The sequence below is a fragment of the Manis pentadactyla genome, chromosome 14 (assembly GCF_030020395.1).
Source record: "Manis pentadactyla isolate mManPen7 chromosome 14, mManPen7.hap1, whole genome shotgun sequence".
Taxonomy (NCBI): Eukaryota; Metazoa; Chordata; class Mammalia; order Pholidota; family Manidae; genus Manis; species Manis pentadactyla.
Window position 1 is genome coordinate 74860223 of NC_080032.1, and position 19592 is coordinate 74879814.

The window sequence follows — 19592 nt, forward strand, 5'->3', positions numbered from 1 at the left end:
TTGACTAATTCTGGAGTCAATTTTAAAGGAAAAGACCCCAAAATAAATTGAAAATCATTAGTCTTCATAATATATTTTTCTTCTTTCCCTTCAAGATTGCATAAGTGCTATCTTTCCTGTGAGAGTTTGACTCTTTGTTTAATAGGGAATTAGTAGTTTAATAGGGCTTAATAATTCCTTTGATTATTAGAGTTAGTTATCTCAACCAGAATTATTTTTATTTCCATTAAGAACATTTATTTGCCATTTTTGAGGTGCCTGTAGCATTTTTCATATGTCTTACTAACATGTATCCACAACACTATAATTAATTGTACATTTCATTGTTAGACTATAAACTTAAGGACAGAAACTCTGTTGTTTAATAATGTGTGACATACATTTTGACCATTTATTATATTCCATGCCTCATAATACACACCCAAAATGTATATGGAACAGGTGCTGTCATTTGCATTTTATAAGTCAGAATGCTGATGTTTACAAAATTTAATGGGAGAACTAGGGCTTAGACCCACTTTCACTCCAAATATGATGTTTCTACTGTGTTTTCCTTATTGTTTCATACAGCATACAAAACATTGGGAAGAGTATTTACATTCTACAAACAGTTCTCGCATCTTCAGTTAAAAAACAAAACAAAACTCTACTCCATATTCGCACCAGCAGCCACCCCACTTTTTGCCTCGGCTTTGAAGCAAAAGCCTCCAGGAGTTGTCTATATCCACTTTCGTCCATTTTTTTTCTCAGCTCTGAAACATATTCCAGTCAGTCATCCATCACCCACCCCTGATCCTCTGAAATTGTACGTTAGAGTCAACAGTGACCTGCAGAGCTAAATCTCATGCTTGTTTGTCAGTCTTCCCCTTACATGATCTGTAGGCGCATTTGTCATTGTTGATCTCACTCTCCATCTTGAAATAGGCTGTACACTTGTCATCCACATTATTTTAGCCTTCCTCCTCCCTTCATGGACATTCCTTCTTCACCTTCTTTTCTTCTCCCAGACTGATCATGGTCTTAGGACTTACACCCCTTCTCTGTTATATCTGTCCTTTCTCAACCAAAGGCCAGCAACTCCCAAATTTATATCTGCATCCCAGGCATCAGTGACAAACTCCACACTTATACACTCAACATGTCTAAATTAAACTATTGATTTTACATTCAAACCTTTTCTACCTATGGATGGCCACTTTGGATGATCATTTCTAGTTCCAGTTGTTCTTAACATGACTCTCCTTTTCTCAGACTCCCAAGTCCAGGAAACACTACTGGCTTGCTCTTCAGAATATTTGCAGAGTATTATTTGTCACCACTTTTGTTGGCCTAGGCCACCATTATCTCTCCCCTGTATACCATGGTGGCCTTATAATCTTCCCTCTACTTATTTTGCATCATTATAGTCCTTCTCACATGGCAGCTAAAGTGACCTCCTTTAAAATATAAGTCAGATCATTATAATTATTCTGACTAAAACTTCTGAAATGGCCCTGTTTCACTCAGACAAAAGTCAAAGACCTGACAATGGCCGGTTGTTATATATCAGTATTAATAAGGGAGTACTACACAATGTGACTTTTTAATAATATCTCCCATTCTCACAATCAAAAGCATACTCTAGTTTTAGGGACACTATCTCCTATAGAAGAAAAACAGCTTAAGAAACATTTTAGTGTTTATGCATTTTTCAATAACGGAGTAAAGCAAACATATGGTTAAAACTTGAAGCCTTTGGCAACTACATGAATAAAAATAAACAATCTGACTTCACTTTTTGAATTGTCTCTTGAAGTATTTTTCTTCCTTTTTTTTGTCTCAAAGTTCATTCCTTTGATTTTCCAATAGCCATGTAGAAGTTTAAAAAAAAAATTTCCCACTGAGTGTAAGATTATTCTGGCATTAAAAATCCATATGTATCCAAGAGTTGAATAAATAACTATTTAGAAAGCATGTATTCTTACCCTAGAAAAATTTATTTTTATTAATAAAAACGACAGAATAGGGATTGGCAGTAACTATCCACTGTGACTTACCAATTTTTGTCCTTTTTGATATGAAAAGCTCACTAATAAGTGAAGTTATACATGAACAAGCCAGACTCAATAGAAAAAAGAGCATTCTAGAATATGTGAGGAATAAAGTAAAACTGTAGCTTTCATCCTAGCACAGAAATATGAAAACTGAATAGTAAGTCAATCATAGGTGAAAGAGAGAACATTCAAGAAATTACTGAGAATTCCACAGGATAATCAATATTTTAGGTTGGTTTAAAGTTTCTTCTAGGATAATGATTCTCAAAATGGCAGTGTAAGTAGGGTGGCTGAAATCTCCTCTCAAAACCATATAAATTTTGAAAACACAGCAAATACAGCTATTCCTAAAAGAGTGACCAGAAGATACAGTACACAAGCTGGGCTACAACTGTTAAGAACCCAACATCTTACAGAAAAGGGTAAAATACAAAGCCGTAACCCAATGGGACCCAAGCACTCCCCTGACCCCAGCTCACTGGCAGGAGGAAAAGAATCAGAGTAGGGGGAGAGTGGAATCACAGGACTGCTAAATAACCAGCCCTAGTAAACTGTACCAGGAGCACAGACACACATTGCTTCTCTAGATATTAGAGAAGCAGAAAAGCAAAATCCAAGACTAAGACTGAGAATAGGTTCCCATACCTGGCTGACCTGGGACAAAAGAAAAGCAGGTGCTTTAAAGGTCTTAAAGTCAGGGAGCCAAGATGGCGGCATGAGTAGAGCAGCAGAAATCTCCTCCCAAAACCACATATATTTATGAAAATATAACAAAGACAACTCTTCCTAGAATAGAGACCAGAGGACACAGGACAACATCCAGACCACATCCACACCTGCGAGAACCCAGCACCTCGTTAAGGGGGTAAGATACAAGCCCCAACCTGGCAGGACCTGCGCATCCCTCCCCCCAGCTCCCAGCGTGAGGAGAGGAGTCAGAGCAGGGAAGGAGAGGGAGCCCAGGACTGCTAAACAGCACCCCAGCCATCTGGACCAGCGCGCAGACACAGTACATGCATGGGGTCCTGGATGCTAGGGAAACAGGACAGAAAGAACTGTGAGCGGGTTCCTGAGGTCGGCGCCCAGGGACAAAGAAAAGCGAGTGGCTTTTTTTTTTTTTTTTGCTAGTGCTTCTTGGAGGTCTTAAAGGGACAGGGACCCCAAAACCGGACAGAAGCGTCCTGGGACACTTAGTCCAGCAGCAGGGAATCTGGGGATCTCTGGGCACTCTAAACCCCTGGGCAGCAGGGAGCACGGAGGCCCCTCACAGAGATAAATAGCCTCCAGGCTGCTCCCCCTCCAAAGCGGCTCCACCATATCCGAGCAGGAGCCCAAGGAAAGCCACACCCACAGCAACAGTGGAGATAAACTCCATAGCAGCCCGGCAGGAATCAGAAGCCCTGTCTGTGCACACCTTCCCAGCACAAGCCACTAGAGGTCGCTGTTCTCCCAGGAGAGGAAGGCCATAAACCAACAAGAAGGAAAGTTCTTCCAGCCGTCACTTGTGCCAGCTCTGCAAACTATCTCCATCACCATGAAAAGGCAAAATTACAGGCAGACAAAGATCACAGAGTCAACACCAGAGAAGGAGACAGACCTAACCAGTCTTCCTGACAAAGAATTCAAAATAAAAATCATAAACATGCTGACAGAGATGCAGAAAAATACGCAAGAGCTAAGGGATGAAGTCCGGAGGGAGATTACAGACGCCCGGAAGGAGATTACATAAGTGAAACAAACTCTGGAAGGATTTATGAGCAGAATGGATAGGATGCAAGAGGCCATTGATGGAATAGAAACCAGAGAACAGGAATGCATAGAAGCTGACATAGACAGAGATAAAAGGATCTCCAGGAAAGAAACAATATTAAGAGAACTGTGTAACCAATCCAAAAGGAATAATATCCGTATTTTAGGGGTACCAGAAGAAGAAGAGAGAGAAAAAGGGATAAAAAGTGTCTTTGAAGAAAAAATTGCTGAAAACTTTCCCAAACTGGGGGAGGAAATAATCCAACAGACCACGGAAATACACAGAACCCCTGACAGAAAGGACCCAAGGAGGACAACACCAAGACACATAATAATTAAAATGGCAAAGATCAAGGACTAGGAAATAGTTTTAAAGGCAGCTAGAGAGTAAAAGGTCACCTATAAAGGAAAACCCATCAGGCTATCATGAGACTTCTCAACAGAAACCTTACAGGCCAGAAGAGAATGGCATGATATATTTAATGCAATGAAACAGACGGGCCTTGAACCAAGGATACTGTATCCAGCACGATTATCATTTAAATATGATGGAGGGATTAAACAATTCCCAGACAAGCAAAAGTTGAGGAAATTTGCCTACCACAAACCAACTCTACAGTGTATTTTAGATGGACTGTTCTAGACGGGAGCACTCCTAAAACTAAACAGATGTCACCAGAGAAAATAAAATCACAACAAAGAAAGGAGACCAACCAAATATTAACTAAAGGCAAAAAAATAAAATCAACTACCCAGTAAAAGCAGTTAAAGGAAACACAAAAGAGCACAGAATAAAACAACCAACATATAAAGAATGGAGAAGGAGGAATAAGAAGGGAGAGAAGAAAAGACTCTCCAGAGAGTGTATATAACAGCTCGATAAGCGAGATAAGTTAGGCAGTAAGATACTAAAGAGGCTAAACTTGAACCTTTGGTAAACACGAATCTAAAGCATGCAATGGCAATAAGTACATATCTTTCAATAGTCACCCTTAATGTTAATAGACTGAATGCACCAATCAAAAGACACAGAGTAATAGACTGTATAAAAAAGCAAGACCCATCTATATGCTGCTTACAAGAAACTCACCTCAAACCCAAAGACATGTAAAGACTAAAAGTCTAGGGATGGAAAAATATATTTCAGGCAAACAACAGCAAGAAGAAAGCAGGGGTTTCAGTACTAAGATCAGACAAAATAGACTTCAAAACAAAGAAAGTAACAAGAGATAAAGAAGGACACTACATAATGATAAAGGGCTCAGTCCAACAAGAGGATATAACCATTCTAAATATATATGCACCCAACACAGGAGCACCAGCATATGTGAAACAAATACTAACAGAACTAAAGGGGGAAATAGACTGCAATGCATTCATTCTAGGAGACTTCAACACACCACTCACCCCAAAAGATAGATCCACCGGGCAGAAAATAAGTAAGGACACGGAAGCACTGAACAACACAGTAGAGCAGATGGACCTAATAGACATCTATACAACTCTACATCCAAAAGCAACAGGATATACATTCTAATCAAGTGCACATGGAACATTCTCCAGAATAGACCACATACTAGCCCACAAAAAGAGCCTCAGCAAAATCCAAAATATTGAAATTCTACCAACCAACTTTCCAGACCACAAAAGTATAAAACTAGAAATAAATAATACAAAGAAAACAAAAAGGCTCACAAACACATGGAGGCTTAACAACATACGCCTAAATAATCAATGGATCAACGAACAAATTAAAATAGAGATCCAGCAATATATGGAAACAAATGACAACAACAACACAAAGCCCCAACTTCTGTGGGACGCAGCCAAAGCAGTCTTAAGAGGAAAGTATATAGCGATCCAGGCACACTTGAAGAAGGAAGAACAATCCCAAATGAATAGTCTGACATCACAATTATTGAAACTGGAAAAAGAAGAACAAATGAGGCCTAAGGTCAGCAGAAGGAGGGGCATAATAAAGATCAGAGAAGAAATAAACAAAATTGAGAAGAATAAAACAATAGCAAAAATCAATGAAACCAAGAGCTGGTTCTTTGAGAAAATAAACAAAATAGATAAGCTTCCAGCCAAACTTATTAAGAGAAAAAGAGAATCAACACAAATCAACAGAATCAGAAATGAGGATGGAAAAATCACAACAGACTCTACAGAAATACAAAGAATTATTAAAGACTACTATGAAAATATATATGCCAACAAGCTGTAAAACCTAGAAGAAATGGACAACTTCCTAGAAAAATACAACCTTCCAAGACTGACCAAGGAAGAAACACAAAAGTTAAAAAAACCAATTACAGGCAAATAAATTGAAACGGTAATCAAAAAAATACCCAAGAAAAAAACACCCGGGCCAGACGGATTTACCTCAGAATTTTATCAGGCACACAGAGAAGATATAATACCCATTCTCCTTAAAGTTTTCCAAAAAATAGAAGAGGAGGGAATACTCCCAAACTCATTCTATGAAGCCAACATCACCCTAATACCAAAACCAGGCAAAGACCCCGCCAAAAAAGAAAATTAGAGACCAATATCCCTTATGAATGTAGATGCAAAAATACTCAATAAAATATTAGCAAATGGAATTCAAAAATATATCAAAAGGATCATACACCATGACCAAGTGGGATTCATCCCAGGGATGCAAGGATGGTACATCATTCAAAAATCCATCAACATCATCCACCACATCAACAAAAAGAAAGACAAAAACCACATGATCATCTCCATAGATGCTGAAAAAGCATTTGACAAAATTCAACATCCACTTATGATAAAAACTCTCAGCAAAATGGGTATAGAGCGCAAGTACCTCAACATAATAAAGGCCATATATCATAAACCCACAGCCAACATCATACTGAACAGCGAGAAACTGAAAGCTTTTCCTCTGAGATCGGGAACTAGACAGGGATGCCCACTCTCCCCACTGTTATTTAACATAGTACTGGAGGTCCTAGCCACAGCTATCAGACAAAACAAAGAAATACAAGGAATCCAGATTGGTAAAGAAGAAGTTAAACTGTCACTATTTGCAGATGACATGATATTGTACATAAAAAACCCCAAAGACTCCACTCCAAAACTACTAGAACTGATATCGGAATACAGCAAAGTTGTAGGATACAAAATTAACACACAGAAATCTGTGGCTTTCCTATACACTAACAATGAACCAATAGAAAGAGAAATCAGGAAAACAGCTCCATTCACAATTGCATCAGAAAGAATAAAATACCTAGGAATAAACCTAACCAAAGAAGTGAAAGACCTATACCCTGAAAACTACAAGTCACTCTTAAGAGAAATTAAAGGGGACACTAACAGATGGAAACGCATCCCATGCTCATGGCTAGGAAGAATTAATATCATCAAAATGGCCATTCTGCCCAAAGCAATATACAGATTTGATGCTATCCCTGTCAAATTACCAGCAACATTCTTCAATGAACTGGAACAAATAGTTCAAAAATTCGTGTGAAATCACCAAAGACCCCGAAGAGCCAAAGAAATCCTGAGAAAGAAGAATTAAGTAGGGGGGATCTCACTCCCCAACTTCAAGCTCTACTACAAAGCCATAGTAGTCAAGACAATTTGGTACTGGCACAAGAACAGAGCCACAGACCAGTGGAACATAATAGAGACTCCAGACATTAACCCAAACATGTATGGTAATTAATATTTGATAAAGGAGCCATGGACATACAGTGGCTAAATGACAGTCTCTTCAACAGATGGTGCTGGCAAAACTGGACAGCTACATGTAGGACAATGAAACTGGACCATTGTCTAACCCCATACACAAAAGTAAATTCAAAATGGATCAAAGACCTGAATGTAAGTCATGAAACCATAAAACTCTTAGAAAAAAACATAGGCAACAATCTCTTAGACATAAACATGAGTGACCTCTTCTTGAACATATCTCCCCGGGCAAGGAAAACAATAGCAAAAATGAACAAGTGGGACTATATTAAGCTGAAAAGCTTCTGTTCAGCAAAACACACCATCAATAGAACAAAAAGGTACCCTATAGTATGGGAGAATATATTTGTAAATGACAGATCTGATAAAGGCTTGCCAAAATATATAGAGATCACCCACCTCAACAAAAAAAAAACCAAATAATCCAATTAAAAAATGGGCAGAGGAACTGAACAGACAGTTCTCCAAAAAAGAAATACAGATGGCCAACAGACACATGAAAAGATGCTCCACATCGCTAATTATCAGAGAAATGCAAATTAAAACCACAATGAGGTATCACCTCACACCAGTAAGGATGGCTACCATCCAAAAGACAAACAACAACAAATCTTGGCAAGGTTGTGGAGAAAGGGGAACCCTCCTACACTACTGGTGGAAATGTAAATTAGTTCAACCATTGTGGAAAGCAGTATGGAGTCCTCAAAATGCTCAAAATAGACTTACCATTTGACCCAGGAATTCCACTCCTAGGAATTTACCCTAAGAATGCAGCACTCAAGTTTGAAAAAGACAGATGAACCCCTATGTTTATCGCAGCACTATTTACAATAGCCAGGAATTGGAAGCAACCTAAATGTCCATCAGTAGATGAATGGATAAAGAAGAGGTGGTACATATACACAATGGAATATTATTCAGCCATAATAAGAAAACAAATCCTACCATTTGCAACAACATGGATGGAGCTAGAGGGTATTATGCTCAGTGAAATAACCCAAGTGCAGAAAGAGAAATACCAAATGATTTCACTCATCTGTGGAATATAAGAACAAAGGAAAAACTGAAGGAACAAAATAGCAGCAGAATCACAGATCCCAAGAATCGACTAACAGGTACCAAAGGGAAAGGGACTGGGGAGGACGGGTGAGTAGGGAGGGATAACGGGGGGGAAGAAAGGGGGTATTATGATTAGCATGCATAAAAGGGGAGGGCTGTACAACACAGAGAAGACAAGTAGTGATTCTACAACATTTTGCTATGCTGATGGACAGTGACTGTAAAGGGGTTTGTGGGGTGGGACCTGGTATAGGGGAGAGCCTAGTAAACATAATATTCTTCATGTAATTGTAGATTAATGATAACAAAAAAAAAAAGAAAGAAAATGGGGATTACTCCCTGATAGGATAAAACTAACTGCAAATCATTGAATAATGCTTCCTTTAAATATCCTTAATTTTGATCTTTTAAAGGGTGTCAGATGATCAGCTATGGAAGTACATTTTTCTGATAGTATTTCTTTCTCTAAAAAAAAAAAAGCAGTTCCTGTGTCGTGATTTCCAATAAGTTCTTCACAATGGTATAAAGGGCATATCAAAGGGTGGGCAAAGGGTTTGTTTGTGTTTATACAGAGGATCAAAGCCTAATTTGGCTACCCAGAAAACGAATTAAGATACAATATGAAGAAGAACTTCCAGCATCAACATTCTCTGGAAGAGTCATTCCAGAAGATTATCATCAAAAAACTTCAACAAAGATCCTGGTGCTGTCGCAGTTCACCTGTAGCTGCGTTCATCCCACCAGTTCCTGGACTTGCCATTGGAATGAAGAAGGAGATATCTAAGCTGGCCTGTGCATACAGTAAAACAACAAATTTGACTGGATCTATACTGTCAGAACTCAACCAAGAATTAGGAGAAGTGCAAGTTGCAGCACTCCAAAATCTTGCGACTATAGGCTATCTACTGTTAAAAGAACATATGGGATGTGAACAGTTCCCAGGAATGTGTTGTTTTAATATGTCTGATTTTTCTCAAACTATTCAAATTCAGTTAGACAATATCCATCATATCATTGATAAGTTTTCACAAATGCCTAGGGTGCCTAACTGGTTTTCTTGGTTTCACTGGAGATGGCTGGTAATTGTAGGTCTGCATTGGTTATGTAGCTGTATTCCTATTATGTTAATGTGTGCACGCAATTTAATTAGTAGTTTAAAACCTATACATGCTTATGTTACACTACAAGAAGATGTGTCAAAGAAATAATCAATCTTCCCATGTTTTCTTCCGTCTGCTACTTCTATAGCTTTTCTTCTTCCTTCCTAATTACAACCCTTAAGTAGAACTCGTGCCTCATATCTTAATTACCGAGTATCATAATTCTTCCACGTGGTAAAGATACCTCAAGACAAATGCTGGGCATAGAAGCCACAGGGCATAAATCTGCAAAAAAGTAAAAAGCTAACCTTTTCAAACAATAATGCTTCTCTCTCAGTTACCAACTTTACATTTCCCTGTATGGCCCCGGAAGATGACTGGTTAGCCAGAGACGGGTAAGATTCCTCAAGGGAGGAACAACCTAAGACAGGCACAATCGCAGGGGGGCCATCAGGTGAGAAACTGGGGATCAACAGAGGTGAGGCTTAGAACCTCACCCCCCCTGTTTTGAGAGAAATCTTCTGCATCCGTGGATGTTTTGTTGTCCTTGTCTAGCTTGGATTAATACTTAGTCTATAGGCACACACCTGATCATCTACATTAGCCCTCTTACAGCACTAAACTATGTTTTCTACCTTTATCTTGCATCTACCTACCACTTCAGCATTTTATTAAAAATAATAATAATAATAAGGGAGAAATGTGGGATTCACATATAAATCAAGTATAAAATCAAACGAATAATCATATTTGACCTGATTGTTTATAGTTCATGATGCGTGATCTAAACCGAAAGTTTCTGTGATGACTGCCCTTGCACTGTTCACCATGGAAGAACTTGTTCACCATGTAAGAACTTGTTCATTATGCTTCAGAAGATTGGAGACTGTTGAGAATTAGGCTTGGGGTTGATTAATGATTGTGCATTGAATCCCCTATACAGAATTTTATTGTTGTTAACAACCATGTGATCAATAAATATGAGAGATGCTTTCTCAAAAAAAAAATGTCTTAAAGGGACAAGGGTTTAACAAGTGGACAAAATTGTCCTGGCACTCTCAGCCCAGCAGTCTGGGAACTTTAAGGAACTTCAGGCCCTCTAACCCTCTGGGTGTCAACGCAGCTCCGAAGCCCTCACGGCAATAGGCAACCTGCCATCCCTTTCCCCTCAGCCTCCAAAGCAAGCAAACCAGCTGACCTGCCATTGCTGCAGAACAGCCAGAGAGCAGCGCCCACAGCAACCACACAGCTTAACACAGAGGCTTCTCTCTGCACGCGGCTAACCGGCCCAGACCCAGAGGCTGCTCCCTGTGTGTGGTTGACCTGTGCAGACAGTGGAGACTGACTCAGAGTCCAGGAAGCACAAAGGGGCTTTCTTCTCATGGCAGAACACACGCTACTCATCTGTGAATCCCTTCCAGTGCCCCAGGCCATCCAGAGGGCCGCATGGCCCAAGACAGCTCAGGGGATTAACCCAGAGGCTGCTACCTGCTTGCTGTTGAACAGCACAGACAGCAGGGACAGGCACAGAGTCTGGGAAGCACAAAGGAGCTCTGTTCTCATGACAGAACACATGCCGCTCACCTGTGACTCCCGCCATTGCTGTAGGCCATCCCAGGGACTGCCCCACCCACAGATCCCCTAACACAAAGGACCCAAGGAGGACAACACCAAGACATATAGTAATTAAAATGGCAAAGATCAAAGACAAGGAGAGAGTATTAAAAGCAGCCTGAGAGAGAAAAAAGATCACATACAGGCTATCATCAGTCTTCTCAGCAGAAACCTTACAGGCCAGAAGGGAAAGGCATGATATATTTAATGCTATGAAACAGGAAGGGCCTTGAACCAAGAATACTGTATTCAGCAAGACTATCATTTAAATTTGAAGGAGGGATTAAATAATTCCCAGATAAGCAAAAGCTGAGGGAATTTGCCTCCCACAAACCACCTCTACAGAGTATGTTAAAGGTACCACCCTAGATGGAAGTATGCCTAAGGCTAAATAGCAGTCACCAGTGAAAATCAAACTACAGCAAAGAAAGTAGACCAACCAGATACTAACTAAATGCAAAATAAAATCAGCTGTCCACAAAAATCAGTCAAGGGAAAACACAAAGAGTAAAGAACAAAGCACCTAACATATAAAGAGTGCAGGAGGAAGAAAAAGAAGGGAGAGAAATAAAGAATCATCAGACTGTGTTTGTAATAGCATAATAAATGAGTTAAGTTAGATGGTTAGATGGTAAAGAAGCTGCCCTTGAACCTTTGGTAACCATTAATCCAAAGCCTGCAAGGCAATAAATACATATCTATCTATAATCACCCTAAATGTAAATGGTCTGAATGCACCAATCAAAAGATATAGAGTTACTGAATGGATAAAAAAACAAGACCCATCTATATGCTGCCTACAAGAGACTCACTGTAAACCCAAAGGCATACACAGACTAAAAGTGAAGGGATGGAAAAAGATATTTCATGCAACTAATAGGAAGAAAAAAGCAGGAGTTGCAGTACTTCTATCAGACAAAATAGACTTCAGAACAAAGAAAGTCATAAGAGACAAAGAAGGACATTACATAATGATAATGGTTCAATCCAACAAGAGGATATAACCATTATAAATATCCATGCACCCAACACAGGAGCACCTACATATGTGAAACAAATACTAACAGAATTAAAAGGGGAAATAGAATGCAATGTCTGCATTCTAGGAGATTTCAACACTCCACTCACTCCAAAGGACAGATCGACCAGACAGAAAATAAGTAAGGAGACAGAGGCAATGAACAACACATTAGAACAGATGGAACTAACAGACATCTACAGAATGCTACACCCAAAAGCAGCAGGATACACATTCTTCTCAAGTGCACATGGAACATTTTCCAGAATAGACCACATACTAGGCCACAAAAAGAACCTCAGTAAATTCAAAAAGATTGAAATTCTACCAACCAACTTCTCAGATCACAAAGGTATAAAACTATAAATAAATTGTACAAAGAAAATAAAAAAGCTCACAAACACATGGAAGCTTAACAACATGCTCCTAAATAATCAATGGATCAATGACCAAACTAAAACAGAGATCAAGCAATATATGGAGACAAATGACAACAACATCACAATGCCCCAACTTCTGTGGGATGCAGCAAAGGCAGTTCTAAGAGGAAAGTAAGTATCATTCCAGGCCTATTTAAAGAGAGAACAATCCCAAATGAATAGTCTAAATTCACAATTATTGAAACTGGGAAAAGAAGAACAAATGAGGCCCAAAGTCAGCAGAAGGAGGGACATAATAAATATCAGAGAACAAATAAATAAAATTGAGAAGCATAAAACAATAGAAAAAATTAATGAAACCAAAGCTGGTTTTTTGAGAAAATAAAATAGATAAACCCCTAGCCAGACTTATTAAGAAAAAAAGAGAATCTACATACATAAACAGAATCAGAAATGATTAAGGAAAAGTCACGACAGACACCACAGAAATACAAATAATTATTAGAGAATACTATGAAAAACTATATGCTAACAAACTGGATAACCTAGAAGAAATGGACAACTTTCTAAAAAATACAGCCTTCCAAGACTGACCCAGGAAGAAACAGAAAATTTAAATAGACCAATTACCAGCAATGAAATTGAATCAGTAATCAAAAAATTATCCAAGAACAAAACTCCAGGACCAGATGGATTCACCACTAAATTTTATCAGACATTTAGAAAAGACATAATACCCATTCTCCTTAAAGTTATCCAAAAAATAAAAGAGGAGAGAATGCTTCTAAACTCATTATTTGAAGCCAGCATCACTCTAATACCAAAACCAGGCAAAGACACCACAAAAAAAGAAAACTACAGACCAATATCCCTGATGAACATAGACACAAAAATACTCAACAAAATATTAGCAAGCCAAATTCAAAAATACATGAAGAGGATCATACACCATGATCAAGTGGAATTCATCCCAAGGATGCAAGGATGGTACAACATTTGAAAATCCATCAACATCATCCACCACAGTAACAAAAAGGACAAAATCCACATGATCATCTCCATAGATGCTGAAAAGCATTCAACAAAATTCTACATCCATTCATGATAAAACCTCTCAGCAAAATGGGTGTAGAGGGCAAGTACCTCAACATAATAAAGGCCATGGATATGACAAACCCACAGCCAACATCATACTCAACAGTGAGAACCTGAAAGCTTTTCCTCTAAGATCAGGAACAAGACAAGGATGCTCACTCTCCCCACCTCTATTCAACATTGTACTAGAAGTCCTAGCCACCACAACCAGACAACACAAAGAAATAAAAGGCACCCAGATTTGTAAGGAAGAAGCCAAACTGTCACTGTTTGCAGATGACATGATATTGTACATAAAAAACCCTGAAGAATCCATTCCAAAATTACTAGAACTAATATCTTAATTCAGCAAGGTTGCAGGATACAAAACTAATACACAGAAATCTGTTGCATTTCTATACACTAATGATGAACTAACAGAAAGAGAAATCAGGAGAACAATTCCATTCACAATTACATCAAAAAAGAATAAATACCTAGGAATAAACCTAACCAAGGAAGTGAAAGACCTATACTCTGAAAACTGCAAGACACTCATGAGAGAAATAAGGAGGACACTAATAAATGGAAATTCATCCTATGCTCTTGGGTAGGAAGAATTAATATAGTCAAAATGGCCATCCTGACTAAAGCAATCTACAGATTCAATGCAATCCCTATCAAATTACCAACAACATTCTTCAAAGAACTGGAAAAAATAGTTCTAAAATTCATATGGAACCACAAAGGACCCCAAATAGCCAAACCAATCCTGAGAAGGAAGAATAAACCAGGTGGGAATCTCGCTTCCCAACTTCCAAAGCCACAGTAATCAAGACAATTTGGTACTGGCTCAAAACAGACTCATAGACCAGTGGAACAGAATAGAGACTCTAGACATTAACCCAAACTTATATGGTCAATTAATATACAATAAAGGAGCCATGGACACACAACAGGGAAATGACAGCCTCTTCAACAGCTGGTGTTGACAAAACTGGACAGCTACATGGAAGAGAATGAAACTGCATTACTTTCTAACTCCATACACAAAAGTAACCTCAAAATGGATCAAAGACCTGAATGCAAGTCATGAAACCATAAAACTCTTAGAAGAAAATATAGGCAAAACTCTTGAATATAAGCATGAACAACTTCTTCATGAATATATCTCTGTGGGCAAGGGAAACAAAAGCAAAAATGAACAAGTGGGACTACATCAAACAAAAGCTTCTGTACAGCAGAGAACACCATCAGTACAACAAAAGACATCCTACAGTATGGGAAAATATATTCATAAATGACATATCCGATAAGGGGTTCACATCCAAAATATACAAAGAGTTCAGATACCTCAGCAAACAAAAAGCAAATAATCCAATTAATAAATGAGCCAAGGTTCTGAACAGATACTTCTCCAAAGAAGAAATTCAGATGGCCAGCAGGCACATGAAAAGATGCTCCACATCACTAATCATCAGAGAAATGCAAATTAAAACCACAATGAGATATCTCCTCATACCAGTTAGGATGGCCACCATCCAAAAGACAAACAACAACAAATGTTGGCAAGGATGTGGAGAAAGGGGAACCCTCCTACACTGATGGTGGGAATGTAAATTAGTTCAACCATTGTGGAAAGCAGTATGGAGGTTCCTCAAAAAACTAAAAATAGAAATACCATTTAACCCAGGAATTCCACTCCTAGGAATTTACCCTAAGAAGGTAGGATCCCACTTTAAAAGACATATGCACCACTATGTTTATCACAGCACTATTTACAATAGCCAAGAAATGGAAGCAACCTAAGTATCCATCAGTAGATGATTGGATAAAGAAGATGTGGTACTTGTACACAATAAATTATTCAGCCATAAGAAGAAAACAAATCCTACCGTTTGCAACAACATGGATGGAGCTAGAGGGTATTATGCCCAGTGAAATAAGCCAGGCAGAGAAAGACAAGTACCAAATGACTTCACTCACATGTGGAGCATAAGAACAAAGCAAAAACTGAAGGAACAAAAGAGTAGCATACTCACAGAACCCAACAATGGACTAATAATTACAAAAAGGATAGGGACTGGGGAGGGTGGGTGGGAAAGAAGGGAGAAGGAGAATAAATGCCATTACAATTAGCACACATAACGTGGGAGGGGCGCAGAGGGAAGGCAGTATAGCACAGAGAAGACAAGTAGTGATTCTAAAGCATCTCACTAAGCTGATAGACAGTGACTTTAATGGGGTATGTGGTGGGGACTGGTAATGGGGGGAATCTAGTAACCACACTGTTGCTCATGTTATTGTGTATTAATGATACCAAAAGAAAAAAATAAATAAGTGAAGTTTCTTCTAAGCTGAGAAATATGCCCATGTTATCTTAAATGAATATTATGAGCTTGTAAGAGTATGAAAGAATAGAAAATTTTTAGTGTTAGACATCTAAACACATAATAATTTAATTTTTTAATAATCTAAAGTTTGCTAATTTTGAAAAATAGATTTTTCACTCTAGTCTTTCCTTTATTTACCTCTCCTGCTTTTAACTAGAATTATATTTCACCTGTCTACAATAAATATAAATTATTGCCTTATTTTTAAAATAATGTCTATAATGCTGACACATCCTACCTTTTGCCAAATATTGCATTATGAAATATTTATTCCATTTTATAGATATGGAAAAACAAGGCTTAGAAAGGTTAAATTCATTGCTGAAGGAAGACCATCTTATTAATCCTAGAGCCAGTATTTGAGCCCAGGTGTATACAGATCCAAACCTCGGACTCATGTGTTCCATACATACCTTAGATATTGACATCTCAGTTATTAATTCAATAGCATCATATTACCCTATGCCTTAAACTGCACATTTTACCCCATCCCAATTTCCTCCTTCAGTTTCCTATCAGTTAATGATCCCCACTGTAATATAATCTAGAATAATCCCAAAATAGCAGCAGACTCACAGGTTCCAAGAAGGGACTGTGATTACCAAAGAGGGGGTTGCGGGGAGGGCAGGTGGGGAGGGAGGGAGAAGGGGATTGTGGGGTATCATGATTGCTGCACGTTGTGTGTGTGGGGTCACGAGGAAGACAGAATTCATCTTTCATTCTTTGTCCCATTCCACTAACATGTCAACAGTCAAATGTGAGTTATCTTAGTGTCACCCCTAAAATAGCTCTTCTGTTTTTCCTCTTGTTAACTACTTTATTACCACCCTGATCTGGACCTCTCTATCTCAAGGAGCAGCATGTTGAGGAGAGGGATGCATATTTCCTCAAAATTAGTAGTGGTCTCTGGGCTGAATTAACTCCTCCTTGTTCCTGAGCTGGAAGCTGCCTAGTCACTCACAAAAGGGTGTCACCATTGTATGACTTGACAGCTTGAGTAAGGTCTGCTCCCTAGTATCCAGATTAGATAGACAACTCCTAGCATGAGAAGATGCTCTGTATTACCAGCTGGGCCATCCTCAATCAGCACCTTCCAGTTGGACTGTAGGCTTTGCGCATCATCAGTCCTCTAATAATCCCTTACTGCTTAAACAATTTGACATCAAAATTCAATTGGGAATTACTTGGCCAATGGCTACTGTTTATATTCCTTAAACCCAACACCATCAGATATAATCCAATACAAGCTGCCCCATTTGTTCTGCCAGTCCTTTTTCTCTTTCATCTCCCCATTTCTTGGTCAATCCGTTCCCATGAATTTTCCCTTATCTGTCAACATTCGTTCCAATTTTCCCTAGCATTCTCATCTTCTAGTAAATGTATTCCCCCCATCTGAGTCTCTTTAGAAATATGTCTTTCATCTCCTGTCTCATTAATATATCTCTCCTAAACACCATTCTTCTCTTGAGGTCTTTGTAATAGAACCTGATAATTTCTATATAACCAAGATATCTCCAGAAGTGAAAGAAAGGTACCCTTCCCTCTGTACACTATTAGGGACCTCAGATCACATTCTCAACTTTCTGTCAAAAGCCTTTTCTTCTTAGGCTCTCATGATATACAGGTGTACTCCCACCCCGAGTCTTATAGTACCATTTGTAACCTCCTAGACATTCTCTTGTATATATTGATGGATTCAACACCCAAATTCATTTTTCTTATCATTAACAATCTTGTGTTTATCCTTGTTGGCTTTTTTGGCCCACATCTACAGTCCATCCAAGGTCTGAGTTTTAAGTTCTTTCACCTTGACATATCAAGGAAGCTTATATCTACTACATTTCAGCAAACATTCCCCACATTTCTAGGATTTCATCACCACCCAGAGTAGTTCACATTTTAAATTGTAAAGATCATTTGTGAAGTATAACAGTGAAACAAAACTGAAGGAACAAAATAGCAGCAGACTCACAGATTCCAAGAAGGGACTGTGGTTACCAAAGAGGGGACTGCGGGGAGGGCAGGTGGAGAGGGAGGGAGAAGGGGATTGTGGGGTATCATGATTGCTGCACATGGTGTGTGTGAGGTCACGAGGAAGACAGTGTAGCTCAGAGAAGACAAATAGAGACTCTGTGGCATCTTACTACACTGATGGACAGTGACTGAAATGGGGTACAGGGGGGACTCGATAATAAAGGTGAATGTAATAACCACATTGTTTTCTTGTGAAACCTTCGTAAGAGTGTATATCAATGATACCTTAATAAAAATAAATAAAAATAAAAATAAATAATAAAATTGTTAAGAACTCTATACTTTTAGCTTTTTCCTTCAAATATTTTCTTTTGTCATTAAGAAAAAGCTCAAATTCATTTGCCTGGCTTACAGAGTTCTTAAGCATTCTGGCAACTACCTATCTTTGTAATTGCATCCCCCCTAATTTCCCCAACCAACTTGATTATATCCCTTGTTCTAACCACTGTGATCCCCTGACAGGTTTTCAGCTACACTTAATCTTGTCATATATAAATGCCCTTGACCATGTGCTTTTCTCTCCATGGAGTATTCTTTTCCAAATTTCCATCTGATTATAGCCAATTTCCTCCTTTAGACCTATTTTAAGTTATTTTCTGCCTCTTCCATCCCCTAGGCAATGTTAGTCATTCTTTTTTGTGTTTATGAAGAGAAAATGCTCATGTAATGGTTATTTTTAAAAATAAGCATATATGTCAGAATTACAATTACAATGGTCCCCATTGATTGGCTAGTCAATCTCATTACTCTAGGTACTTCTGCTATATTTCCATTTTTTTTTTGTTTATTAAGGTATCATTGATATACAATCTTATGCTCAGATTTCACATGAGCAAAACTGGTTACTACATTCCCCCTATTATCAATATATTTCCATTTTTAAAAGATTAATCACAAAAGTTCAAGAAGATGTCTCAGTTCAAATAGTTTATCACATACCATTATATAACAAGGAAATATTTATTAAAATATTATTGTAATTTGGTAGATAATCAATCTCCTTCTTTCTTTTATTTCAAGGGTCACTTTTCCACTTGAAATAAAGTCACTGCCAAGGGAATCCATGCTCACTATAAAACTATTTGGGATTATTTGTGCAACCAGTAATGCAGATTTATTGGCCTGGACTTGTCTTCCATTGTTTCCAAAAGAGTAAGTATATCATTTGTGATTAATAAAGGTCCCATTTCAATAAAAAGCTCCTTAGAACTAAATATTTTGCAGTATGTGGCATAATGAGAAAAGAAGGCCTTTTATTCTGAAAGTGAGTTACCTTAATATAAATCATGACTATTGAAAGTAGGGCTGAAAAACAAAAATGTAGAAATGGCTTTAGAAACAGTCCTCATGCTCAACTTGTCAAGTGGGTCATTTAAAATGGAAAAGTATTGACATGACTAATTTCAACTGTT

The 19592-nt window shown here is 38.3% G+C and overlaps 1 protein-coding gene across 9 annotated transcripts in view; it reads left to right on the plus strand.

Moving 5' to 3' along the window:
• The window catches only part of PIK3C2G (phosphatidylinositol-4-phosphate 3-kinase catalytic subunit type 2 gamma), a 378973-nt gene that overhangs the window by 114042 nt on the left and 245339 nt on the right, over positions 1-19592 (plus strand). For all 9 annotated transcript variants that reach the window (XR_008993799.1, XM_057492030.1, XM_057492029.1 and 6 more), the window contains one exon: positions 19201-19332. Coding sequence is in view for 8 of the 9 variants with exons in the window: in XM_057492030.1 (XP_057348013.1) it covers positions 19201-19332 (132 nt within the window). In the remaining variant the exon portion in view is untranslated. The remainder of the gene's footprint in view (positions 1-19200; positions 19333-19592) is intronic.